This window comes from Hippopotamus amphibius, chromosome 10 (assembly GCF_030028045.1).
Source record: "Hippopotamus amphibius kiboko isolate mHipAmp2 chromosome 10, mHipAmp2.hap2, whole genome shotgun sequence".
Taxonomy (NCBI): domain Eukaryota; kingdom Metazoa; phylum Chordata; class Mammalia; order Artiodactyla; family Hippopotamidae; genus Hippopotamus; species Hippopotamus amphibius.
Genome location: NC_080195.1, coordinates 94,787,920 through 94,815,641, shown reverse-complemented (window position 1 = coordinate 94,815,641; position 27,722 = coordinate 94,787,920). Strand labels below are relative to the sequence as shown.

The window sequence follows — 27,722 nt, the reverse complement described above, 5'->3', positions numbered from 1 at the left end:
AGGACTTTGTCATTCAGATATCAAGGATCTGTGTGATCACTGACCTATGCTTTCAATCACAAAGGTGCAGATGAAGAGGTAGGGGCCATTGTTCTCATACCTCCCACAATTGTTGTGAGATCCAGGGAATTTAATGAACTTGCATCCTTTTATTACCCTCTTCATTTTTCTCTTTTTACAACTTTGGGATCCAGACATTAAAGACTAGGACATTCAAAAACAACTGCATATAATGGACACATTAGAAAGTGACCATGCATGTCCAGGGAAAGGTGCCAGCTTAGAAAATACCTGAGGATAACTTAAATTTACATCTCAGGCTGATCTCTGTCACAGGGACAGGCTTCAATAATTAATAATAATAATAATAATAACAACCACAACCAGTAACAATAAATGCTGGGATTGAGAGAGAATCTGATTTCCATAGGAACCACTTACCATGTTCAAATGTCCAGTTTTCAGAAAAAAAAAAAAAAAATCACATGGCATACAAAGAAATAGGAATGTGTGGCCCATTCAAAGGAAAAAGTAAATAAATAGAAACTGTCCCTAAAAAAAGACATGAGGGTAGATATACTCAATAAAGACTTTCAAACAACTGTCTTAAAGATGCTCAGAGAACTAAAAAAAGAAGTGGAAAAATTCAAGGAAACAATACACAAAGAAAATGGAAATATCTATAAAGATATAGAAAACCTAAAAAAAAATCCAAAAAGAAGTTCTGAATCTTAAACTTACAATTACTGAGATGATAAGTTACAGGGATTCACAGGCAAATCTGAGCAAGGAAAATAAAGAATCAGTGAATACAAAATAAGACATTGAAAATTCTTGAATCTGAGGAACAGAAAAACACAAGATTGAAGAGAAGTGAAAACAGCTTAAAAGACCAGTGGGACATAATCAAGTAGACCAATAGTCACATGGTGGGAGTCACAGAAGGGAAGTGAGAGAGAAAGGGGCAAACTGAATATTTGAAGAAATAATGGCTGAAAACTTTAGCCATGAATATAAACATCCAAGAAGCTCAACAAACTACAACTATGATGAATTCAAAGAGAACCAGGCCGGTACACATTTTAATGAAATTTTCAAAAGCCAAAGGCAAAGAGAAAATCTTGGAAAGCAGCAAGAGATGAGTGACTCATCACATACAAGGGATCCTCAATAATTATCAGCAAATTTTGTATCAAAAACTTTGGAGGACAAATGGCAGTGGGTGGATATATTCAAAGTGCTAAAAGGAAAAAACTGTCAACCAAGAAATCTATATCCTGGAAAACTGTCTTTCAGCAGTGAGGGAGAAATTAAGACATTCCAGATAAATAAAAGCTAAGGGAGTTTGTTACTACTAGACCTGCCCTGAAAGAAATGCTCAAGGGAGTCCTACAAGATGAAATAAAAGGACACTAGAGAATAATTCAAAGCCATATAAAGAAATAAAGAGCTCAATAAAGGTAAGTACATGGACAATAAAAAAGCTAGTACCACTGTAACAACAGTTTGTAATTGCGCTTTTTTTTCTACCTGATTTAAGAGATTAATATATATATATATATTTAATACTAGTATGATTTTAACTATGTCTTATAACTCTGGATTTTATTTTCTACATAATTTAAGAGACTAAAGAATTGTCAGTTCATGTTTTGGGACACAAAAAGCATAAAGATATAATTTTATGATATTGACAACCGAAAGGAATGGAGTTAAGCTTTAATGGAGCAGAGTTTTTATATTTTACTGAAGTTAAGCTAGTATAAATTTAAATTAAGGTGTTATAACTTTAAGACATTAAATGCAATATCACCAATAACCACAAAGAAAACTGGTATAGAATATACACAAAAGGAAAAGAGAAAATAATTTTAAAGTTTCATTACAAAAAATTGACTAAACAAAAAAGATAGTAATAGGACTTCCTAGGTGGCACAGTAGTAAAGAGTCTGCCTGCCAATGCAGGGGACATGTGTTCGAGCCCTGCCCTGGGAAGATTCCACATGCTATGGAGCAACTAAGCCCATGCGCCACAACTATTGAGCCTGTGCTCTAGAGCCCGTGAGCCACAACTACTGAGCCCATGTGCCACAACAATTGAAGCTTATGTGCATAGGGCCTGTGCTCCACAACAAGAGAAGCCACTGCAATGAGGAGCCTGCGCACTGCAATGAAGAGTAGCACCTGCTCGCAGGAACTAGAGAAAGCCCGTGTGCAGCAACGAAGACCCAATGCAACAAATAAATAAATAAAATAAGTAAATAAATTTATAAAAAAAGATAGTAATGTAGAAAATGAGAGACAAAAAACCTATGACATTTAGAAAATAAATGGCAAAATTACAGAAGTCCTTTCTTATTAATAATTACTTTAAATATAACCAGATTAATCTCTCCAATAAACAGAGAGAGCTTGGCACAATGGCTAAAACACAATGAAAGTGAAAAGAGAAAGCTATAATAATCAGAAAAAGAGCAGGGATGACTATACAAATAGACAAAATAGACTTTAAATCATAAGGTTTACAAGAAAAAAAATTGTGTATTCACGTTTCAATATAGCAAGAAAATAAATGTTTCAATATAGCAAGACTATACAACAGTGGTAAATATTTATGTTCCTAATGGTAGACCATCAAAATACATGAAGCAAAAACTGACAGAATTGAAGGAAGAAATAGTCCTACAATGATAGCTGGAGATTTTAATAATGCATTCTCAAAAATGGATTGAATAACCAGACAGAAGATAAGTAAGGGAACAGAGGACTTATACAACACACTACACGAATTATATCTCATATATATATATATATATATATATATATATATATGAGATCTAATTTTTTGATCTATTCAAAAATGAGAGCAAGCACATTTTCTCAAGGGCACATAGGTCATTTCATAGGATAGCCCATATGTTATGCCACAAATTAATCTTAACTTAAAGAACTAGAATAAAAGAATAAACACAACACAAACTAGCAGAAGAAAGTTATATTATTAGAAGAGAAATTTTAAAAATTGAGAATAGAAAAAAATAGACTAATGAAACTGTAAGTTGGTTTATTAAAAAGATCAACAGAATTGACAAAAGTTTAGCCAGATGAGCTAAGATTTAAAAAGATAAAACTCAAATTATTAAAATCAGAAATGAAAACAATATTATTAACAATTTTAAGGAATAAAAAAGGATTATAAGAGGACACTGTATAAAAAATAACAAATAGAATCAGACCTAAAAACTATAAAACTCTTAGAAAAACTGTAGGGCAAGAGCTTCATGACACTGGATTTGGCAAAGTCTTTTTCAATATGATACCAAAGGTGTAGGCAACAAAAGGAAAAATAGAGTAAAAAGGCAACACACAGAAGTGGGGAAATATTTAAAAACTGTATGTCTGAAAAGGGATTAGCATCCAGAATAGATAGTGAACTCCTAAAATTCAGCAACAACAACAACAAAATACACACCCCAACTCAAAAATGAGCAGAGGACTTAAGTAGACATTTATCCAAAGCAGATGCATAAATGGCCAATAAGTACATGAAAAGATCCTCAACAGCACCCTTAGGGAATTGCAAGTCAAAACTACAATGAACTACTACCTCACATCTAATTGGCAGGCTACTATTAAAAAAATAAAATACAATAGCAAGGGTTAGTGAGGATATGCAGAAACTGCAACTTTTTGCACTGTTGGTAGAATGTAAAATGGAAAACAGTATGGTGGTTCCTCAAAAAATTAAAAATACAATTGCCAAGTGATCCAGCAATTTCACTTATGGGTATATACTCAAAAGAAATTTGAGCAAGATCTCAAAGAGATATTTGTACATCCATGTTCATGGTAGCATTATTCATAATATTTAATAAGTGGAAGCAACCCAGATGTCCATAGGTTAATGAATCAATAAGCAGAATTTTGCATATGCATACAATGGAATATTATCCGACCTTGAAAAAGAAAGAAAATTCTGACTATTTGTTGTGATATACCTACAACATGAGTGAACCTTGAGGACATTATGCTAAGTCAAATAAATCAGTCACATAAAGACAAACACTATATGATTCCACCTATTAAGCATTTAGAGTAGTCAAATTCACAGATACAGAACATGGAATGGTGGTTGCTAGAGGCTGCAGGGAGAGGAGAATGATAGTTACTGTTAAATGAGTACACAGTTTCAGTTTTGCAAGATGAAAAGAGTTATGAAGAAGGATTGTAATGACTGTTACACAACATTACAAGTGTATTAACTGTACATTTAAAAAATGGTTAAACTGGTTAGTTTTATGTCATGTGTATTCTACCACAAAGTTGAAGAAATATAAAAGTACATAGGCTATCTCAGGCCCTGGCCAAGAGACTAGATGGACCAGGTTAACACCAAAGTACCTTGTAGCTTTAACATTCTATAGTGTTATCCTCATTGTACATGGAAAATAATTTAGTTTCTTTCCTCAGGTCTTTCCATGCCTTCATCAGTACATGGTTCTTTCCATTGCATGTAAACACTAAAGAGAGGTAAAAGTGAAACAACTAGGAAACCACATTTGCAAAGCTGATTCATACTACTCAAGGCTGTTAGAAAATTGCAAATTTTTTCAGTTTAACTTGAAGACCCCTCCTTCAGTAAGGAAAGCAAATATTTTCATTCTACAATTTACCCCTGCAGAAATTTTTCATACACTCAGTTGCTTATAGTATCGTGTAGTAAAAAAGGTTGATGTTTTAATATTACATAGACACTCCTTATGCAATAAGATTTAAATTATATAAAATGCATTCCCATCATGATTTTAATGTTGTTACTTTCCAATGGTCACAGCAGGCATCAATGATGTCACATATGCATGTTTTTCTTTCTTTGTTTTATTTTTTTGTTTGTTTGTTTTGCTCTTCACTACTGTCTGACAGACTATTATATCATCTACCTTTTCTTAATTTTCACTAATATTGGTTCTGGTTACTTGCATTAATCTTTCATTTCACATTTATGAAGTTAGTCAATTTAAAGTGCTATGTAATAGAAATAAGGGTTTTTTTAGAATTCAAAACATATACAGTATTTAACATATACAAAATGTCTGTCTTTTTCAAATTTTTACCAAATAAATCTCATTTTCATGTTCTTTTAATTTGACTTTTAAAATAGATCATATTCACAAGTTCAAAAATACACACAGAATTTTTCACCTAAATCCTTTCCTCATTAACCACTTTATTACTTGTAATTCTTTATGCAAACATTATTACACATTTTGTCTCCTGCTTCCTTTTACAAACTATACCCTTTTCTGTACCACATGTTTTTATTCTTAAGTTAATGAGACATGTAGGGGATATATTCATGTCACTACACAAGGAATTTCTTGACACTTATTCAAACGGAATAGTCTTCTACCCTGTGGATAAACCTGTGTGTATGACCAAATGGTTACCTATCACAATCTTTGTCTTCTGCAATTAATGCTGCAACTAATTATCCCAAAGTAGAATTGATTTGTCAAAGGGTAAATGAACATATAGTTTTGACTGAAAACTAAATTAGATATTCCAAATTACCCTTGGTGGTATTATGCAACATTCTATTTCAACAGAGGATTATTTTAATAACTAAAAAATACAAATGAGCAAATAAGAAAATAAAACAATAAAAATGGAAATTAGTAATTTTCATATAATTTAAGAAAGCTAATTTATAGCTGTGTCTACAAGCAATATAACCCCAAAATAAAATCTTATTAAAGAAAAGTCAAGTGAAAAATTACAATTGAAGGCACAGAAAACATTACTTTCATTTCATTTTGTTTCCACAGTAAGAAGTGATAATGAAGTAAAAGGCCAACATCAACACTGAAGATCCATCAGGTCAAAACAAATCCAAAGCTTTTGGACATCTTGATGAAAATTTTCACCATTAAAGTCAGCCATTTTTATCCTTTTTCAGATTACATTTTATGATTAACAATATTTTATAGAGGAGCTTCTCAAAGGATGTTTCAAGGACACCTGAGGTCCCCAACACCCAGTTAGAGGATCTACAAGGCCCTCTTTTCTGACCATGTAACTATGTGATGATAGATTTTCTCCTGCAAATGTACGTTATTTGACTATGCTAATGGATGAAAAGTTCAATAATATCTTTACCTAAAAGATTCCTTTTCTCACATTCAAAAACATATCACAAAAGTTTGCAGCTGGAGATATGAGAATCCATCTGTCTTCTGTTAAGGTACACATTAGGGAAATTCACAAAAATGTGAAAAAAAAAGTCACTCTTCCAATATTTTTCAAAGTGTAGTTTACACTACTTAGATTAGCATGATTATTTTGACAAATTAACAAATTCACATTTTAAAATTTAAATAAATTAAATATTTTTAAAAGTCTCAGTTTCCATGTACAATATAATATATATAAATGGAAATGAACCACATAAACAAATACCAAATTTGGAGGATTTTCAATAATTTTACAAATGTAAAAGAGTTCTTAAGACAAACACTTTTCTGATCATCGGGAACAAAATGAGGTGGAACACAATTTTTAGTAATTTAAATCAGCATTTAAAGAGAAATCACATAAAACTGCCAAGAGAAAAATAAATTCAAAATAAAAGCCATACTGTATGTTTAAGATTAATCTAAATGGATAAATTTTCCTAAACATAAACTTATTCCTAGAGAGTTAATAATAATCACGTTTAAGGAATTCTGGAGAAAGGTATCTGTTGGGAAGTATGAGTTCAAGGATTTCAGGGCTGATCAAGAAAAAAGTCACAACAAGGTGGCAGTGGTACACAGTGGGTTTTATTTGAGTAGCACTTGGACAGGTTGCATGAGATGGTAAGGTATGTGTGTGCCCATGTGCGCATGCGTGCAGGGTCACCACCCATAAGAGGAGGAGAGCAAAGAAACTGCTCAGAGACAGGGGAAATTGAGGAGTGAGCTTATGTGTCTGTGATGTCACTCACCAGCATAACATGGTGTCTTTCAGGTGGAGAGTTCCAAAGGACAACAGAAACTTGGGATCCTGCCTAAGTCCAGAGTTAGTCTTATCTATGGCAAGCAGAAGGTGGGTGCAGTTTTGAAGGGTGCTCAAAGCAAGCTGACTCTAAATGGTTAAAATATGCTTATTTGGGGTTATATTTAAAACCATTGTATTTTAAACATAAAATACACAAAATTTTCAATTTGGTGCTAGTGAGGTTTTTGAGCTAATGGCTCCCAGCCTGCTGTGAAGAAGAAAGCAAAATTAGAACCAATACACAGGGCCCTTCTTTGTCTCATTTATATAATATGAATGAAGGTAATATTGAATGAAGGTGGAGATGCTGGAGACAAAGGGTTATCCTGGTATTGAAAACTTGTCAGTTTACTATAATATCTGAGAGGATACAAGAAGAAATCATCAAATGATCATATAGCTCATAACTTTGGGAAGTTACTATTATAATTTTTTAAGACCTACTTAATTATGTTTTCTATGATCAATATAATTTTCATCTGTGATAGCAGAAAGGAAGAAGAATTGCAGCCTCTTTTATTTTTTCTCCTATAAGTCTTTAAATTTTGCCCCATCAACTAAGTTATGAGGGTGAGTCAAAAATTATCCACACTCTGGTTATTTTAAAATTTTTGTTGGCTGCACTGTCTTATCAGTGCTTTCCTTTCAAGGCTACTGTCTCCCCAGTCACTGCGTGCAGGTGTGAATGTGTTACATCAGTTCATTTGCAACTGTGGTGTGAGCAAAAATGGATGCCCTCCTTATGATCTGCATGAAAGAATAGCAGCTTGCAGTGATTCATTTTTTATGGTCCGAGTGTGTACCTGGTGCGGTTATTTATCGAAGACTTTGTGCACAGTATGCAGAAAGTGTTTTTTCGTGAAGAGGTGTGTATGAATGGATAGAGAAATTCAAGGAAGGTTGCACAAGTGTTAGCCATCAAGACGGAGCCAGATGCCCGTCCATGTGAAGACGTGAAGACAGCAGCACATTCATGGCTTGCAGCTCAGCCTAAAACATTTTTTAGCGAGAGAATAGGAAAGCTGGTTGACAAATGGACAAAGTGTACTGAAAAGCAAGAGATTATGTCAAAAAATGATGTATTTGTCTTTTCTAAAAGTTAATTAAAATAAATTCTATAGTCAGAGTATGGATAATTTTTGACTTACCCTTGTAGATATATTTGGTCTTAAATACACTACTGCCAAAAGTCAATAAGTAGCCTGAGCTTATTCCTAAAATGTGAGGTAGGTATTCCGAGTCACACTTGAGTGATAGAGTAACAATCAAAAATGAGCTGTTGTACATCATTCCAGTTAATATCTTTATTAATTCTTTAGGGATAAAAAATGAGAAAAAATAATCCCTGATCTCATACATGTCAACAAGATTAAAAATAATATCACCAATTTCCAGTTCTGGGTAAATTGGAGTAACCCTACCACATTTGTCTCTATCACTCAATTTGTTCTTAACACAAACAAAATGCATGGATAATTTCTTTGAGGATTCTGAAATAAAGATAGTAGCAGGCATATTGCTATTAGAAAAATAGCAGAATTTGAAAATATTAGGAGACAGTCTATCAGAGAACCTTTTTTTTTTTTTTCTTCAGAACCCCTGGATTGAACTGAAGGCAACCTAAAACCAAGAAGTGGGACTCAGCATGACCTGAGAGAGGCCCAAGAGAAGCCTCCAAGTTCAAGTTCAAGGAGCAGGAAAGAGGTCTCTTGGCAGTGACAATGGCAGCAGGTGGGGAGATTGCAGCTGTCTAAATGTCTGAGAGAGGGCAATCTTCCTCTTTAACCAGAAGACTTATGGTCCCAAGAGGGCAAAGAAAATATCTACTGCTTTTATCTTTCTCTTTCTTCTGGCTAACTGACATTGGATGAGGGCACATTTGTGGTAGAGAGGGGATAAATAAACCCCTGTTTTCTGATTATAGGACTGAAAAGTAAAGACAAAAAATAGGCAAGTAGAGAGATCAAAGAGTAGGAAGAGCTTGGAAAAAGAACCACATCAAGTTACTTATGAAATCCTGCGCTCAGCCCTGAGTTGTGCATGTGTGGATCTAACCTTAAACACTACAAAGACTTTGAGAACTGAACTGAGAGACAGCCTTAGTTGTCCACAGGTCCTGGAATGGCCATTGGTTCATATGTGAGACCGATCTGAAAATTACTGCAAAAGTTTTAAAAATGAAACTGACTGTGAGTCCAGAAACCACAGAAGGCTGGTCACAGCAAGTGGCCTGAATTTAAATAAACTGATTGCCTGTGAAAATAAAAATATCAACATTCTCCATAGGACTGAAACAATGCCCAGAATCTCATACTATTCAAAATCTAGGATATAATCTAAAACTTTTTGGCCTATAAAAAACTAGAAAAATTTAATGTTAATGTTAAATGCCAATGGCATATTGAAGCATGCTTTACTATTTAAAAACTATTTTAAAACAACTATTTGAAACATTTTCCAAAGAGGAAGGGTGAACTATCTGGGAATAAATGGAAAGACAGTCTCTGTAAAGACATAAAATATATAAAAAATAAATGAATAAAATATTAGAACTAAATTTATAATAACAAAGATATTCATGGGTGTGCTGAATGGATATGACAGAGGAAAGAACTTCTGAACTTGAAAAATTACCAATGGAAATTGTCCAATCTTCAAAATAAAAGGAGAAAATATTAAAGAAAAATAAACAGAGCTTCGGAAACCTGTGAGACAATACTGTACCAAAATGTCATCAAATCTAAGGAGGAAAGGAGAAATAAACACCATAAAACATGTATGCATATACATTTGTATATGTATACACAGGTATGTATATCTATAAAACCTCTGAAAACTTCCAAAATTGGCAAAAGACATCAAAATGCAGACTCAAAACCAGCTATAGTCTTGAAACCCAAACAGAATAAACCCAAAGACATTCATGTTGCAGTCATGTCATAATCAAACTGCTAAAAACTAAAGATATACAAACAAAACAGTGTGTTATTTATAGGACAACAATAATTCAAATAACTATGGATTTCTTATAAAAAATACAGAGGCCAAAAGAAGGTGAAACAATGTTTTTTAAGTGTCAAAAAAAGATAGATCTGTCAAAGTAAAGTTCTGTGTTCAGCAAAACTATCTTTCAGAAATGAAGGTAAAGACGTTATTATTCTCAGATAAATGATGAGTAATACAATGTCTGCCAGTATATCTAATCTGAAAGAGTTGCTAAAGGAACCTCTTCAGACAAAAGAGACATTCATACAAAGAGAAATTCTATCAGAAAAGACATCAGACTTCAGGGATAAAGAAAGTGAAAGAGAAATGTTAAATATCTGGGTAAATATAACATTCTCCTCTTGAGTTCTTTAAAATACAGCTGATGATTGCAATGGAAATGTTTAACATTGACTACAGGGTTTGCACTAAGTTCAGATGTAATACAGAAGACTATTAAGACATAAAGAAGAGAGGAGTATAAGAATCTTTATGATGCTACAATTTCTACAATCCAATTAAGGTGGTAAAATATTGGTCCTAATTTAAAGAGGCACATCATGTTCACAATAGCAAGCACAATCACAAAAAGCAGAAAAATGTATAGACAGAAACATAATAGATAAAATAAAATAGAGCACTAAGAAACATTCACAAAACCCAGAAGAAGGAAGAGAAGGGGAAATAGAAGGATGGAAAATGGAAAGAACAAACAAAACAAAACAAAAATTGCAGATCTAAATTAAGTGTAAATGGCCTAATTTCATGAATTAAAAAATATATACTATCAGAATGAATAAAGTAATTAACTCAACTGTATGTACTTTATAAAAAAGCCACTTAAAATATAATAATATAGGTAGATTAAAAATAAAAGAATGGAAAAATATATACATTAAAACAATAATCCAGAGAAGGTTGGAGTGGCTATGTTAATATCAAAGAAAGTAGATTTCAGAGCAAATAAAATTACATGATATAAAATGGAATATTTCATAGTGATAAAAGAACCTTATCAGTAACTTATCTGATTCTTATTTAAGATCTAAAATAGTTACCGGAATACAAGAATATTCAGCAAATTAAAGAGGTAAAACACACAGCATCTGGCATCCAATTAAAAATTACTAACTATGCAAAGAAGCAGGAAACATGAGACATGACGTGGGAGGAAAAAATACAATCAACCAAAACTGACCCAGAAATGACATAGATGATAGAATTAGACAAAAACATCAACATAGTTATTATAACTGCATTCCGTGTGGTCAGGAATCTACAGAAGAAATGATCATGTCAGAGACTTAGAAAACAATTAAAAAATAAATTTGTACATATTAAAGCCAGTGTCTAAAATCAAAAGTACATGAGATAGGATCAATAGTAGATAAAACACTGCAGAAGAAAATATTAGTGAACTTGAATATATAGCAATAGAGACTATCTCAAAAGTAATACAGAAAGGAAAAAAAAACTAATAAAATAAATAAACAGAACATCTGACAAATGTGAAACAAGTTTAAGTGGCCTCAAAAATGTGAAATTGGAGTCCCAAAGGAGTTTGGGTCAGAAAACAATATGTGAAGAACTAATAACTGAAATATTTCCAAATGTGGTAAAAAGTATAATTCAAGTTTGTCAAGAAAACCCAAGTACAAGAACGAAGAAAATTACACCAAGGTATGTTGTATCCAAATTGCTTAAAACAAGTTATAAAGAACATTCAAGAATCTGGGAGGTACATTTTATGTACAGAGCACAAAAGAAGAATGAGGACAAATGCTTCATCTGAAATCACTGAGGTTGAAAATAATGGCTCAGAATTTTTAAGGTACTGAAAGAAAAAAATTGTCAATTTAGAATTCTATAGCCAGCAAACATTCATTTCAAATATGACAGTGAAATAAAGACTTTCTCAGACATCCAGTAGGTGAAGTTAATCATCCCCAGCAGATCTGCACTGTGTGAAATGCTAAAGGAAGTCATTCAGGAATTTGGGAACTGATACCAGACAGAAATCTGGATATACATAAAGAAATAAAGATCCATGGAAATGGTAACTATAGAGATAGATATAAAAGCCTTGTTTTATTTATCAAGTCATGTTAAGAGATAATTAATGACAGGGTGGAAAAACAACAACAGCAAATGCTGTGAAGATATAGTAGGCAGAATAATGCCACCTCCATCACAAACATGCCAATGCCCTAAGCCCAACCATCTATGAATACAGAGCAAAAGGGACTTTGCAGATATAAGTAAGATCATTGACATTGAAATGGAAGGGTATCCAATGTTATTCAATCAATGAGCCCTTAAAAATAGAGAACTCCAGCTGAAAGAAGTCAGGAGATGCAGCAGATGGGAAGTCAGAAATATTCCAAGTCTGAGAAGGATTTAAGGTACTGTTTTGGGCACTGAAGGAAGAACCCAGAAAGAGGCCTCTGAAAGCTAAGCACAGCTCCCTCCAGGTGACAGCCAGCAAAGAAACAGGACCTCTATCCCACAGTGGAAAGAGAGTGAATTCTGCCAAACCTAAATGATATTTAGAGGAGCTTCTTCCCCAGAGCCTGCAGCAAGGAACACAATCCTGACAACACCTTGATTTTAGAAAAATTATAAAACACATTATAATATTATTATATTTTTATAATATCCTGAGCAGATCCCAGCTGAGCCTACTTTGGATTTCTGACCTACAGAAACCAGAAAATAATGTGTTGTTTCAAGCCACTGAATTTGTGGTAATTTGCTCACAGAAACAGAAAACCGATATAGGGTTCATAATTTATGTAGATATAAACTATCTGATGACAGTAGCACAAGGGCTAGAAGAGGATATTGTTAATCAATATGTGAAATAGTATCAAATCACCTGAAGTATGGTTGTGAAAATCAACTACTAAAAAAGCATAGCAATGAACTACAATTAATGAACCAAATAGAAACTAATGATTAACTAAAAATAATTCAAAATCTGAATAAAGCAGAAATAGAAGAAAAAGGGAACAAAAAACAGATAAGAAAAATAGAAAACAAATAGTAAGACTTAAATCCAACTAAATGAATATGATATTTAATGTAAATTGTGTAAACATTCTAATACAAAGGCAGGGACTGTTAGAATTAATAGAAAAAAAAAAAAAGACCAAACTATATACTGTCCTCAAGAAACAGTTAGGTTAAGATTAAAAGGAAGGAAAAAAATATGCTATGCAAACACTAATTAAAAGAAAGGTGGTTAGTTTTACTGATATCAAAGTTTCAGAGCAAAGAATATTACCAAGGATAAACAGGATTACTTCTTATTAATAAATAAAGCAATTTATCAAGAGGACATAATTCTAAACTTTTATGCATGCAATACCAGAGTTTTCAAACTCATGAAGCAGAAACTGCTATAATTACAAGGAAAAAGAGACAAATCTATATACTTTTGTTAGAGAGTAAACAGCCCCCTCTCGATAACTACTTGAACTAGTAGACAAGAAGTTAAAAAGAACAGAAGAGACTAGATCAACATTATGAACTGACCCTAACTAACTGATGATTACCAGAACTCCAACCAAACCAGCAGATTACACTTTCTATTCTACTGTACAGGAAATACATTTGAAAAGATCTAAATCAAAAAAGTGTCTTTTTCTGATCACATTAGAACCAAACTAGAAATCTGACCAAATTTTAACAGAATAGTATTTGAAACCCCCCCCCCCCAGATATTTGGAGACTAAATAACACAATTCTAAATAACCTATAGGACAAGATATAAATCAAAAGAGAAATCACAAATGTTCTGAACTGAATGGCAAAGTGTACACAACATATTGAAAGTTGTGGAAGGAAATTAAGCAGTACATACAGGGACTTCTTGATCATCAAATATATTCATTAGAAGAGAAGAAAGGATTCAAATCAGTGTCTTGAGGTTTAACTTAAATAAACATAAAAGGAAGATCAAGTTAAACCACAAATAAGAAAATGTAAAATGATAAAGATCGGACTGGAAATTGATAAAATATAAACGAGTAAAATTTTAGAAAACAGTCAATGAAACCAAATCTGTTTCTTTGAGAGACTAATATAGCTGATAAAACTCTGGCCACACTGGTCAGAAAATAGGGAATAAAGGACAGCAAGAGTGGCTGACGGAAAGAGCAAGAAAGCTGAGAGGGAGAATTAGACAGTGAGAGTGAGAGAGACAGAGACAAGGTGAACACAGATTACCAGCATTGGGAATGAGAAAGTCAACATGCCTACAGATTCTAAAGGTATTAGCAGGATCACAAGGGGATACTGTGAACAATTTTTCACTAACAAAGATCAGCGACTTAGATGAAATGGGACAAATTCCTTGAAAGATACAAACTGCCAAATTTCACTTAAAAATAGATAACCTGAATAACCTTTTATCTATTGAAAGATTAAATAGTAGTTCAAAATCTTCCCAAAATGTAAACTCTAGACCCAGATGACTATAATGATCAATTGTACTACATATTTAACAAAAAAGTAATTCAAATTAAGCACAAATTTTCCCAACATAAAGAAGTTATTTTCAACTCATTCAATGAGGCCATTAATACCCTGATACCAATATCAGACTAAGGCAAAATAAGAGAAAAAAAGCTGCAGACCAATATCCATTAAGAATGCAGATGCAAAAATTCTTAACAAAGTTTTAGGAAATTAAATCCAACAATATATAAAAGAATAACAAATCATGGTCAAGTGGGAATAAAAAGTTGGTGAACACTTAAAAATTAAACAATGTAAGACTGTCATACAGAGTGAAGTGAGTCAGAAAGAGAAAGACAAATACCCTATAATATTGCTTCTATGTGACATCTAGAAAAATGATACAGATGAACTTATCTGCAAAGCAGAAATAGAGACACAGATGTAGAGAACAAACATATGGATACCAAGGGGGGAAGGGAGGATGGGATGAATTGGGAGATTGGGATTGGCATATATACACTACTATATAAAATAGATAACTAATGAGAACCTACTGTATAGCATAGGAAAGTCTACTTAATGCTCTATGGTGACCTACATGGGAAGGAAATCCAAAAATGAGGGGATATATGTATACATATAGCTGATTCACTTTGCTGTACAGTGGAAACTAACACAACATTGTAAATCAACTATATGCCAAAAAATTAATTTAAATAAACAATGATATTTCCTCAAATTAAGAGATTAAAAAATGTAAGCCATTTTATCATCTCAGTAGATTCAGAGAATTTGAAAAATTCAAAATTCATTCTTGATAAAATTTCTTACTAATCTAGGAAAAGGTTACTTGATAAAGAAACTGAAAAAGAACATCTCCAAAATGTCTATAGTTAATAACGTATATGATATTGAAAGAATGAATATTTCCCTCCCAAAGATTAGGGTCAAGGCAAATATAGTCGCTAGCATCACTTCTATTCAACATGTTACTGGAGCTTCTAACCAATACAATAGGCAGACGGTTGAAAAGGCATCCAAATAAAAAGAAGGAAGTAAAACTCAATTCATAGGCGACACCATTATCTGTGTAGCGAATCCTGTGGAATCTAACAACATAAGCTACTATAACTAATAAGTAAATTTCATAATGTTTTAGAATACAACATAAATACACAAAAATTGTGTGAATAAAGTCACAAAAATTGAAATTAAAATTAAAAGATGTAATTTAATATATATATATATATATTTTTTAAGTTAAATTCCTTCCATACCTTTCACGGGTACAATGTTTATCCAAGAAAAATAAAAGCATATGTCTGTACAAAGACATACATACAAATATTTATAGCAGCTTTTTTTCTTTGTAAGCTAAAAATCTGAAACATCACAGAGTCATTTGGGTGAATGTATATTCTAATTGTGAAATATTCTTAGAATTGGATATTGTTAAGCAATAGAGAAGAATGAAGTGTTACTGCATGGTACAACATGCATGAATCTCTAAATAACTGAGTGAAAAAGAAGTGAAAGAAGTCAGAGTATAAACTACATGATTATTTTTATATAAATTCTGCAAGCTTTTGCACATGGATATACTCATTATATTCACTCTCTTGAATGTGCTTATCAATTCACATTATATATATGTGTGTGTATATATATATATAGATCATATATATGAGGGCGAATCAAAAATTATCCTCACTCTGGCTGTAGAATTTACTTTAATTAACTTTTAGAAAAGACAAATATATCATTTTTCAACATAATCTCCTTGCTTTTCAATACACTTTGTCCATCTGTCAACAAGCTTTTGTATTCCTCGCTAAAAAATGTTTTAGGCTGAGCTGTGAGCCACAGATGCACCACTGTCTTCACTTCTTCATCAGAAGTAAATCTTCATCCTCATAGGGCTGCTTTCAGGGGGCGAAACAGGTGAAAGTCCGATGGAGCAAGATCAGGACTATAGGGAGGAAGTTTTAACATCTCAAAATGACATTTTTGCAGAGTGTCAACAGTGTGGGCAGAAGTGTGCAGATGTGCATTGTCAGGCAAGATCACAATGCCCTTGGATAGCAGTCCTCTGTTTAATCTGAAGTTTAGGCTTCAGCACAAACTTTTCAAAACCTAAGTCTGTCGTGGATTATTTCATGGGCAGAGCCATGGATGATTTTCAAATGATTTGCCACATAATCCACTGTCACTCATCTATTCGACAGAATCACCTCACGTGTATGCTTAATGTTGTCATCAGTCGTGGACATGGATAGGTGTCCAGCTCCTTCTTGATGGCTATCACTTGTGTGACCTTCTTTGAACTTGCCTATCTATTCATACACACTTATTCAAGACAAAACACTTTCTCCACACTGCACACAAAGTCTTCAATAAATAACGGCACCAGGTACACCCTCAGACCACAAAAAAAAGAATCACTGCACGCTGCTCTTCTTTCGTGCAAATCACACGTGAGGCATCCATTTTTGTTCGCACCACAGTTACAAATGAACTGATATAACATGTTCACACCTGCACAGCAGTAACTGGGAAGACAGTAGCCTTGAATGGAAAGCACTAAGACAGTACATCCAAAATAAGTTTTAATATAACCGGAATGCGGATAATTTTTGACTCACCCTCATACATGTATCTATATATGTATATATTTTTGTATATTGTATATATAGTCTACAGTTTAAATATGTAGTATATTGTATATCATGAACAACTCAAACTGTTAAAACTCATGCAAAGCAACTGGAATTGCATTAGTAGATTGGTAATATACAGGGAGAAATTATTTTTATAGTAAAATAATTTGGATTGTTTAAAGTTAAATAGTAATAACTGTCAAATAAAATATCTTTTGTAATTAGGGTAATATCATTTTTGTATAAAATAATTAAAAACTGAAGAAATCATTCCAAAAGTTATTGACTATCTTCTATATGCAAAACTCTAAGACATTCCTTGAATCTATAAGATACTATGTTTGTTCTTGAAGCATTAGCGGTCTAGTCTGTTAGATAATTTGACACATAATGTAAAATTTCAAGTCGGTATGAAAGGTACACCGATAGGTCATCAAGATGGAGTTAGTTTTTATCTCAGCTAGAAAAGTTCTAAAATATTTCCGGGGATTCTCAGATGTCTGTCAAAGACTTCTGGCTAAGATAAAGGCTTTGGAATTTATGATGGGCTAGAAACTTCCCCTAGCAATCCCCCCAAGCATTTTCTGCACTGATAGTTTTATGCCTGGATTAACCAATTTGCCAAGCCTACTTTGATTACTTAAGGGCCCCCACTGTGAGCTTCTTTGAGATTCCTCACTCAGATCTTGGTAGTTCCAGCTTCTGATGGCACCAATTGACGGCCTGATGCTTACAAGCATTCTGTTCTTCTTGCTACACCATATATTTTTCCTTAGAATAAAACCTTTACATGAGCATATTCTGTGGAATCTGGTGAGACCTTTTAAATATCTGAACTGGAGAAAATTTTACAGAGATGAAACCAGTGCTATGAGATACCATAGGGGCGTGGGGTGGGGCACATGTAATAAGGCAGATGAAATGAAGATAAGCTTGATAGAAATGATGCTTAAACTAAGAAGTCTTATAGGCAACTGGATATCAGCCTGGCTGAGAGAGGGAGAGAGAGAACAATTGGGACGGAAATTGTACACACCTTCATCCTGGTTAAACTAAGCGTGCCTGCATAAAGAAGAAAACCATAAGGTACTTCAAAGTGTAATCTACTACATGGAACTAGTTTTAATTACAAATGGTTGTTGAATTTGTATCTAATTTAAATTGAATTCTCAGGACTTCCTAGGTGGCGCAGTGGTAAAGAATCCGCCTGCCAATGCAGGGGACACGGGTTTGAGCCCTGCCCTGGGAAGATTCCACATGCCATGGAGCAACTAAGCCCATGCGCCTAAAAAAAAAAAAAAAAAAAAAAAAAAAAAAAAAAAAAAGAAATAAATTGAATTCTCTTCACTCGGAACTCTTTTTCCTGTTAAAAATACACATGCTCTAGATACCTATACTTTTATAAAAGCCATAGGATATGATGCAAGTAAAAAATAAAGGCAAGAGATATGGGTCATAAGTAATTTGCAGTGTGAATAAAATACTGATATTGCTTACTGAGTTATCCTTCAGTGCAGCCTATTTTGAAGAACAAAAGTCACGGATGTCTCTCCGAAGTGATTTATACATTAACTGTACTGAATGTCATTCATTTCTACAATGTCAGGTGGTAGGTTGGTAGTACCTCTTAGTTAGAGGTTGACTGAATGGAATGTTAAAAATTAGCATTATTGCAGTATCTCCTGGCCCTCTACAGATTTCTTGAAGTTTTGTTGTTGTTATTGTTGTTCAGGTTGTTATTATTTTTACAAATGATAGGATTCACTTCTGTATTTATTGACCAAATGTGAGAGAAAAAAAAGGACAATTCCTACATGACCAAGAGGTGCCATTCAGGAGACAGATGAGTTCAGAGTAGGGTTCTGACGTCAACAATGAGAAAATTCTTCCTTCTCCTTTTATTGGGGATTAAAAGTAATATGTTGTAAAATAAATACATATTCCTCTGTAGCTTTCCAAATATGACATTGTTCCACTTTAACTGTACTCAGGAAATTCTAGGAAGAAGAGGAATATAGATTGAAGAAAAGGTAAGAAGCTGTATTAATTATTCACACCAATTAATTATTGGTGCTAAAGAGAAGACACAGATGTGTCTAGATCTTTGTAGGTTATCTATTGATTGATCTAATTTTCTATTATCTGAGAATTTCTAAAATAATGATTGGACAAATATTAAGCAGAAAAAAATACATTTTTTTTCATTCCTTGTTTTCCAAGACTGCTAATCTTTGAAATTCAGTCGGGTCATTAGGAAGAAAAATGTTTAATAAAATTAGAAGATATTCTGGTTTTGATAAATGCTTACTTATGGACCCTTCAGTGAATTATATATTGTATAATATTGTTATTAATGACAAATTCTCTCATAACTTGCAATCATTAAACTGACTTAAAATACCTCTCTACATGTTTAAATCAATTATATTATTGATATACAAGAGGCTGATTCACTGTCTTTTATGTTTGTATATATGTTTTGCATTATATAACATTGCATAAAAGTTAAAGAGAAAAATTCTGACTTTTCACTTTTAATAAAAAGAAAAGTACTTTCTCCCAATTTTCTTAACTTTAAGAACTGGCTAGAAATAGCTAGGAATGCAAAATCACTGCCTGAGGGTCACCGCAGTAACGAAGTGCACTATACATTCAGATACCTACTGGCACAAATATCTCTGGCCATTGTCATTAACTGTTGATTTTAATGTTCAAAGGAAGACTAAAGACACAATTGCTTTAAAATTATACTCCTAGGTGTTTTTCATCCATTCTCAATTGTCTCTGCTTCCATTATTCCAAGTTTGAACCAGCAGTTAGTGGATCATTTTTCACAAATTTACAAACGATTCAGAAAATAATGAATCATTATACTTTAAAAGAACATTTCACAAATTTAACCCTCTATTGGCTATATTTTAAATTTAAAAGTTATTTCCAGGTCTTTTCATCATTTTCTGAGTAGTTTTGGAGAGCATTTTATTTAACTAGGGGCTAAGAATCTAATGGTGGGAGGATGGGCTTGGGTTAAAGCAAGAGAAATAATTTTGATCCTCTTTTAAAGAATTTACCCATGATTTGTGAATTGTGTAGTGTGTGTGCATGTGTGTGTGTGTGTGTGTAGTATAATTATCCAGTAAAAAGAGTTCATACATGTATAGAAAAGATGGCCAGCAAATTCAGCAAGTTAATAAAAATGTAATAAGGTATAATAATAAAATCAAGGTAGCCGCTGGGAGGTTAATGAAAAGAAAGGTTTTAGGCATTTGGAAAGTTTACCCGAAGATCCAGTAATAAGCAGATATAAACACATATAAATATGCTGAAAAATACCAGTAGCACATCAATGTTTGGTAGGTGAGGTAAGTAAGTGATTAGAAATAGAATAGTGAAGTCATGGGGCAAGATTTCTCTCAAATTATCAACCAGACCTACCTGCAAATTAATCCACATTCTCACCCATTTTTGATTTATTTCCTCCAGACTTAGCATAAACTATATCCTCCTTATGTTCAAGGTAAATCTTCCTTACAAATGTCCTAACACTCCAGTTACTTCCTCTGGTCCTTAACTCAACTCTGTGATGTTTCCCATTTAATAGTGATTCTAACAAGCTGAGATAATAGGTGCTGTACCTTCAACATTTTTTATTCAATGAATGTACATGTACATTTATTCTTTAAATCACTGCCATCTGAATGTTACCCAGGCCATGCAAATGATATTGTTCACCATAATGTCCCTTATAAACTCATAATTGCCAAATTCACCAGATATATTTCAGTTCACTCCTTATTGATCACTTCTGCTTGCAATTACTATTCTGGAAGCCTAGAACCCACATTAGACATCTTGAGCTTAAGCCTTGATTGTTCTTGCCTCTGTGACACATTTATAAACACAACGGCTTTTTTCAAACACTACCTGATTATATACCTTCCTCTTCATTTCTTTGTCTTTTAGCATAGACCCTACTTATCTCTGACTAGAAGGCATTTCTTCTCCCTGCCTCCATCCTTCTCTCCCTAGGTACCCTGCTCCTAAATGGCAGCTCATCTTCATCTCATAAAAGAAAGTCCATAGTTCTCCATGATCCAGCCCCTCCTGCTTTGCAGCTACATTTCCACCTAATCTCCAAACCAACTGACTAACACCATTATCACTCCCTCCCCAAAATATCACATTCCAGTAACAGTTAAGTTGCTAGATCTTTTTTTACATCCTACACTCTTTTTGATTTTGCAGATGCTCATCTGTCTGCAATACATTTCCCCTTTTTTCTACAAAATAATACCTTTTCATCAATAGATTTATCCCAAAAACCAACTCTCTTCTTGAGCTATATTAGGTACCCCTTCTTATTATAAAATAGGCTGTAAATATCTATAAAAAATGCACTTGTTATATGTTTTTGTATTCAGCAGCTCCATAAACAATAAGAGACTTTAGGAAAGTTGATTATTTTAAGTTTTTGAGATAAACGTGTAAGTGCCTTGAGGGATATAATGCTCTGTTAGACCTGTTAGTATTCTGAGCATAACAAAGTATGAAAACTATAGCTAGCACCTCTCATTTACCTGTTGAATAAATATATAAATGCAATACAAAATAACATTAAAATTATCATCAAAAATGTTCAGTTGAATTCCCAATATATTGATAAGGTCATTTTTTAATAAGAAATGATCACCTTCAGGGGAAAATGGGATTATAAGATGTCTGAGGCACACTAGGGGCAGTAATTTCAGACATACTCCTAGATCAGACAGTATTTAAATTGCTTAAGTAGGAAAAAGCCACTGGCATTGAATTTGTCTGCTTTTCTGTGATAGTAAATGGACTCTAAAAATCTCAAGGCTTAAAAAGCTGTTTTGCTTCTTATTTATGTTACATGTTTGCACCTGCAGATCAGCTATGACTCTGTTCCACATGTCTTCTTCATGATGCTCAAGGTAAAGAAGTCTCTATTAGGGCCATGCTAGTTTCATGGCAGGAGGAAAGTACAAGAGAAGTAACGTGATTCCTTTTGAAGCTTGACTTCAACCATAGTGTATATTATGTTTGCTTATATACCAATGGCCAGAACAACTCACATCATCAATTTGGTAGAGATGCATAATCCCCCCACTGGAAGCACCACACTTCACATGGCAATGAGCAGTGATGTATACATCTTAAAGGGAAGGAAGATAAATATTCGTGAAAAACTATATGCAGGCATTGAGAAATATAGTAAGAAATTCACAGAGGGAGTTAACAGGGGAAAAAAAGATCCTTAACATTTAGTATTGATGGTACTATAAACAAGCAAGGATATCTTTAAACTAATTGTTGAGAAAATAGACTACGTATTGGAAGAAAGGAAATGTGAGAGAAAAGTTGCAAAGAGCAAACAATGAAAAAAGAGAAGAGCTTCTTCCAGAGCCAGGACTTGGCAAGAAAGCAGTGACTCTTAAGAAACATTTGACTGGAGTATTTGGTGGGAACTTCAATGTACTTTGAGATGAAGGTAGTTGAAAGAGGTCCATGATGAAGTCCAAATTAGCAAGAATAAAAATCAGTAGCAAATAAGAGAGAGGCGTGCATTATAAATTGGGGAGAAAAGCATAAAGTCAAATACTGTAATTGAAGAAAAATAAGATAATATGGATAAAGTTAGTGCCTTTATTATTAATTTTTGCAACCTCAAAGTTTTCACTGAAACATCTGCAAGAGGTTTTATAAGAGATAAATAATAAAGGATACTTTTAGAGAGAGCCGAAGATTTAAAAGGATCTGGTAAGCAGGGTAAAAGTCAATAAGACTGGAGCAGAATGATTTTTCTGACTGAAATAGAGGCAAAATGTGAGAGAAATCACAGTTGTCTGGTGGCATTAGTCAATGCATTCCCTTGACAGGGTCCAATTGCATCATTCAGAAGGGGAATAAATCAACGGTTGATTTTGTGAACACTGTTATTTTGAAGAAATTTGTTCCGGGAATTCTGAGATATGGGAGTTTGTGACCATAACAGGGAAATGTGACTAATAAGAAAACCTGGAGATAAAGCAGTGTTAAAATAAAGAAGGTCAGATTAAGGTGTATAGTTGATTCTGTTAGAGGAAAAGTGGGAGGTGGAAAGAGGATGATTTGCTTTGGAGAAGATCAGGGTGATGCAGTCACAACAGGACATTACATATCTGATGTGAGTTGCACAAAAGAACACGTTCTAGTGTTTATCTTCTTATGAATTCCATAAGTATAGACATGGAAACAAATATTCCAGTTTGAATACAAATCATGATGGATTTGAAGATTCAAACTTTGTTAATTGAACTCACTCGTACCCAAATAATCCTTCCTTTAAAATAAATGTAATCACATTTAAACACTCACAGATAAGCTAGTGTGGAGATAGATTAGAACATGTTATAACTATATTAAAGTAGAAATTATAATAACAGAATGGATAACAAAGGCTTAATATGCTACATCTTCCAGATGATGCTTCCTTTTTAATATCAGACTCAAATTAATGTTTTAGTGTAAAAATATATGCATAATTTTACATATACATACATATATAACAGATAGTACATATTTATATACAGTTTCCTATAAATGTAGTCCTTTTCAAAAAACTTTGCATGTATTAACTAATATCATAACCCCCATTTTCATAAGAACATAGTGAGCACAAGGTCTTGCTCATGACAAAATACACATATATTCCCTACCTTAAATTCTTTTGGAAACAAAGGACAGTCAGCAATTAAGAAGCTAAATAGCCACTGTGAGTTACCTCTGTTTATTGTATATAATAAAGAAAGATATTAGAAATACTTATAGATGTAAAAATAGATACAGATACAGATTTTCAGATACAAACATAGTACACATCTCCATACTTAAACCTATTCTTCATGCATGGAAATCTTCCTCTTGGGTTGAAGGCCAAAACCTCCACCAACTACAGCACTCTGAGTGAACACCAGATTCTGCACACAAAATGAAGGCTCTGTAAATCTTCTCTCAGAAGGCCTGGCACTTTGGCCTCATCCATGAGCATGTGCAATTTCTATCAACCTGCCTAGTTACTACCTGGTCTATTCCATTATATTATCCATAAATCCCAATTAATTATAGACTTAGAGAAAGAAAGAAAAAATTCTCAGTGATTTAATATTCTTTCCCTTTCAGCATGAATTCTGTGGTTAAACTACCTTCACTCTAGGAAAGGAAAAACCAAATAACCCTTTTAGATCTATATGATATTCCTAGTGTTGCTCTCCAGTCTCTTTAAGAAATTGGAGAGATAGCTCATGGTGGGATGGGCATAGCATATGGAAGAAGACATTGATTTATTCTTCCCCATCCCAGACCTAACTGATACAAAACTCACAGCTAACTCTTTAAATTCATATTTTATCTATTTCAAAAAGAACAAATTACATTCTGCTTATACAATCCTGTGATTACACTTATTTCTATATTATTTAAAACATAAGAAAAAAAATCAGAGTGCATTTGTGTAGTGTTAACACTAGTATTTCCATGTGGCTGAAGCATGGGTTACCCCTGGCTGAAGGGTTAGGGAAGGTAGCTGATGATCATAAAAGCTTCCTATGCCGTGAAGAGTGGTTTTGATTTTGCCTTCAAGGAAATGGGAAAAACTGACAATTTTAAGTGTTGAAAGATTGGTAGGATAGAAAGTTAGAATTGTGAGACTTAGAGGCGAGAAAACAACTTGCAGCCACTCAAGAAAAATACAAAAAACAATTGGAAAGGGCAGCACTCTTATGGAAAGCATGACGGGGAAAATAAAGTATTTTTGATAGATGTTAAATACAATGGGCATCTTGGTGACACAGATTACCAAAGTGGAGATAACTAGCATAACAGTAATATATCTTTTGGCCTCACAGAATGTCATGTTAACACAGGCAGGCATATAGTAAGAGAAGGCAGATTTGGAGGAAAAGATGCCATCTTGATGTTGTAAAACTTAGTTATTAATATTCATTAACATTTCAAAGGGTAAAAATGTATTCAATTATTACATTTGGGAAAACCTGAAAATACTGTTAATTAGATTATTTTAAGCAAGTAATTCATGTACTTTAGAAGTAAAATATAGTATCATGCTTTACTATATTTCATTTGACATTCTTTCAACAATTTCAACAAAGCCAGCAAAAAGCAACTACTTCCTCATAGCTTCTTTGTAAAAGAGGATGACAATGTTAAATAAGTCACAGATCCTGTCCTAGAGGCTGTAATACAATGTAACAGATATTATCTTAGAGGCTAGGAGATTTCCGCTAGATATAGAATACGTTTATTAGGGAAGTCTTGACTGATGAGTTTACATGGTTGCCCTTTTAATAAACATACTGTTAAATGCAACAACAAAATACATACAAATTATTATCTACTTACCATTAACAATAACAATGATATCACGGAAGTCAATTTCTCCCCTAGCCTCCACTCTTCCTTCACACCTGTATATACCTTCATCACTTTTATTGATGTTGAGAATCTGCAGATTATTATTGGCTAACACAGCAAACCGATCTGGAAGGTAAGCAAAGGGAGGAAATGATATCAGTAGTTGAAGGCAGAGTCCAGCGTGCTCTAAATTGCTAAGCATTAAAATATGGCATTTGTCTGACATTATCAAAACTTTTCATCAACAAATTCAAATTTGAAAGTAAAATGTAATTTCATGACTTCAATTTTTCCACTCTACACTGCCTTGTTACACCTTTTTTCAAAAATACATTCAAGACTTTATTTCCACATAAAATGGTTAGGTTATTATTCTCCCCTTGGTACTTTGAATGCAGAAATGATACACAAAAGAACAAAGCCGAAAGATTAGATATTGCAGACACGAATACGTTTTGACTGCAAATATGTAGCAACTTGGGTATGGAAAGGGGTTAGAAAAATTGATTGAATATCCTTCCTCACAAGATAATTAAACTAATAATTGCACATACCCTAAGGAGGCAGCTAAAAGATATAATAATATTCAAGTCATGTAGGGGACATATAAAATACTCATAGCTCAGATTTATTGGAAAGATTTTTTTTTCTAAATGCAAGATAATCCATTTTAGGAAGGAATAGATTAGACTTCATTAATTTTATCTGATGATTCCATTTTATGTGTGAGTGTGTACACGTGCATATATACAAAACTAAGCTGTTACAGGGCATGCATTAGCTGATTGCTTGAACTAATCTGGCTAGCCTAAGCAGCATCTCAGCCTGACGGTATTTTCTATAATGCCTGGCCTTAGTTTTTAATCATCACAATTTCGTCGCAGTCTTAACACCTTTTCGCTTCTTATCAAGTAAAGAATGTTCTCACCTCCAGTTCTATTCAGAAACATGTTGCACATGTAATATCCTAAATTTCATTCATCAGTTCATCCACAGATATCATTGAACATCATCTGTTTGCTAGGTACCATATTTGTATACACTGATGAATAAGAGAATACATCCTTGACCCCTTTGGGCCTTTTGGTAAAAGTAGAAATGTCATTAAAATTTAAGGTACCCACCTCTGAATATCTACTACTAAAGCTACTTTTTGGAACTGTCCCAGTATTTGCTACTCTTCCCCTGTCTGCTGGCTTAATAGAGATGTTAAGGCAAACACAGAAGCCACATGAGAAAATGGTCCAGCCTCCCTCAATCTGGATCACTGAATGGATGCAAGGGATAGAATCCTGCCTCTACCCCTGCTGCTAACTGGACTTTGCATGAGTGAGAAATTGCCATGACATTAAGCCATTCGTATTTCGGGTTCATTTTTCATAGCAATTTCTTAAGTCAAAATAGAAGTTTGGGCTTTAAATACAAATAAGAAAGTTATCAGAATATAGAAGGTCATTAAAATAGGCAAGCATGAAGATACTGATTGTCTAAGAAATAGTTAATAAGGAATGGAAATATGTCAATTCTGAGGCTACCTCAGAGAGAAAAAACCTATTACAAAGCTACAGATACATACTTTTCAGCCCAGGAGGTATAAACTTTCCCAAAATATTTATTTCACCTTTTGGTTGATCCTAAGAAGAGATACAAAAATATTTATGCAGATGCTTTCCTCTAGTAAATCTTCTCACTAAAGAAGAGACTGGAGAGAAAGAAAGGCAATCTGCAAGAAATATAACCCTACAATAAGTCCTGGAGCAACTCAGAGCTCCTAAAAATTCATGGCATTTCAAAGTAAATTAAAAAAAAAAAACTATTCAAGTGTGTTGCTGGAAATTAGAATGAGAAGCAATTACAGTTGACTCTTGAACAACATGGGTTTGAACTGTGCAGATCCACTTATATGGGAATCTTTTTCAATAGTAAATACAGGACTACACAATCCAAAGTTGATTGAATCTAAGGATACAGAACTGAACCACAGATACAGAGGACCCTCAGATAAGGAGGACCAACTATAAATTATACTTGAATTTTTTATTGCATGTCGAGTCAGCACACCAGCCCCTGTATTGTTCATGGATCAACTGTATGAATAAAAAGTTCAAATTTAGAGAGAGAAATATACCAAATCATACTTAAACCACTATAATA

General features: G+C 33.4%; 1 protein-coding gene across 1 annotated transcript in view; it reads right to left on the bottom strand.

Annotated features, from left to right (window-relative positions):
* Positions 1 to 27,722, bottom strand: part of NCAM2 (neural cell adhesion molecule 2) — a 551,377-nt gene that overhangs the window by 172,850 nt on the left and 350,805 nt on the right. The window contains exon 11 of the mRNA XM_057696426.1: positions 25,557 to 25,694. Within this exon, the coding sequence (XP_057552409.1) occupies positions 25,557 to 25,694 (138 nt within the window). The remainder of the gene's footprint in view (positions 1 to 25,556; positions 25,695 to 27,722) is intronic.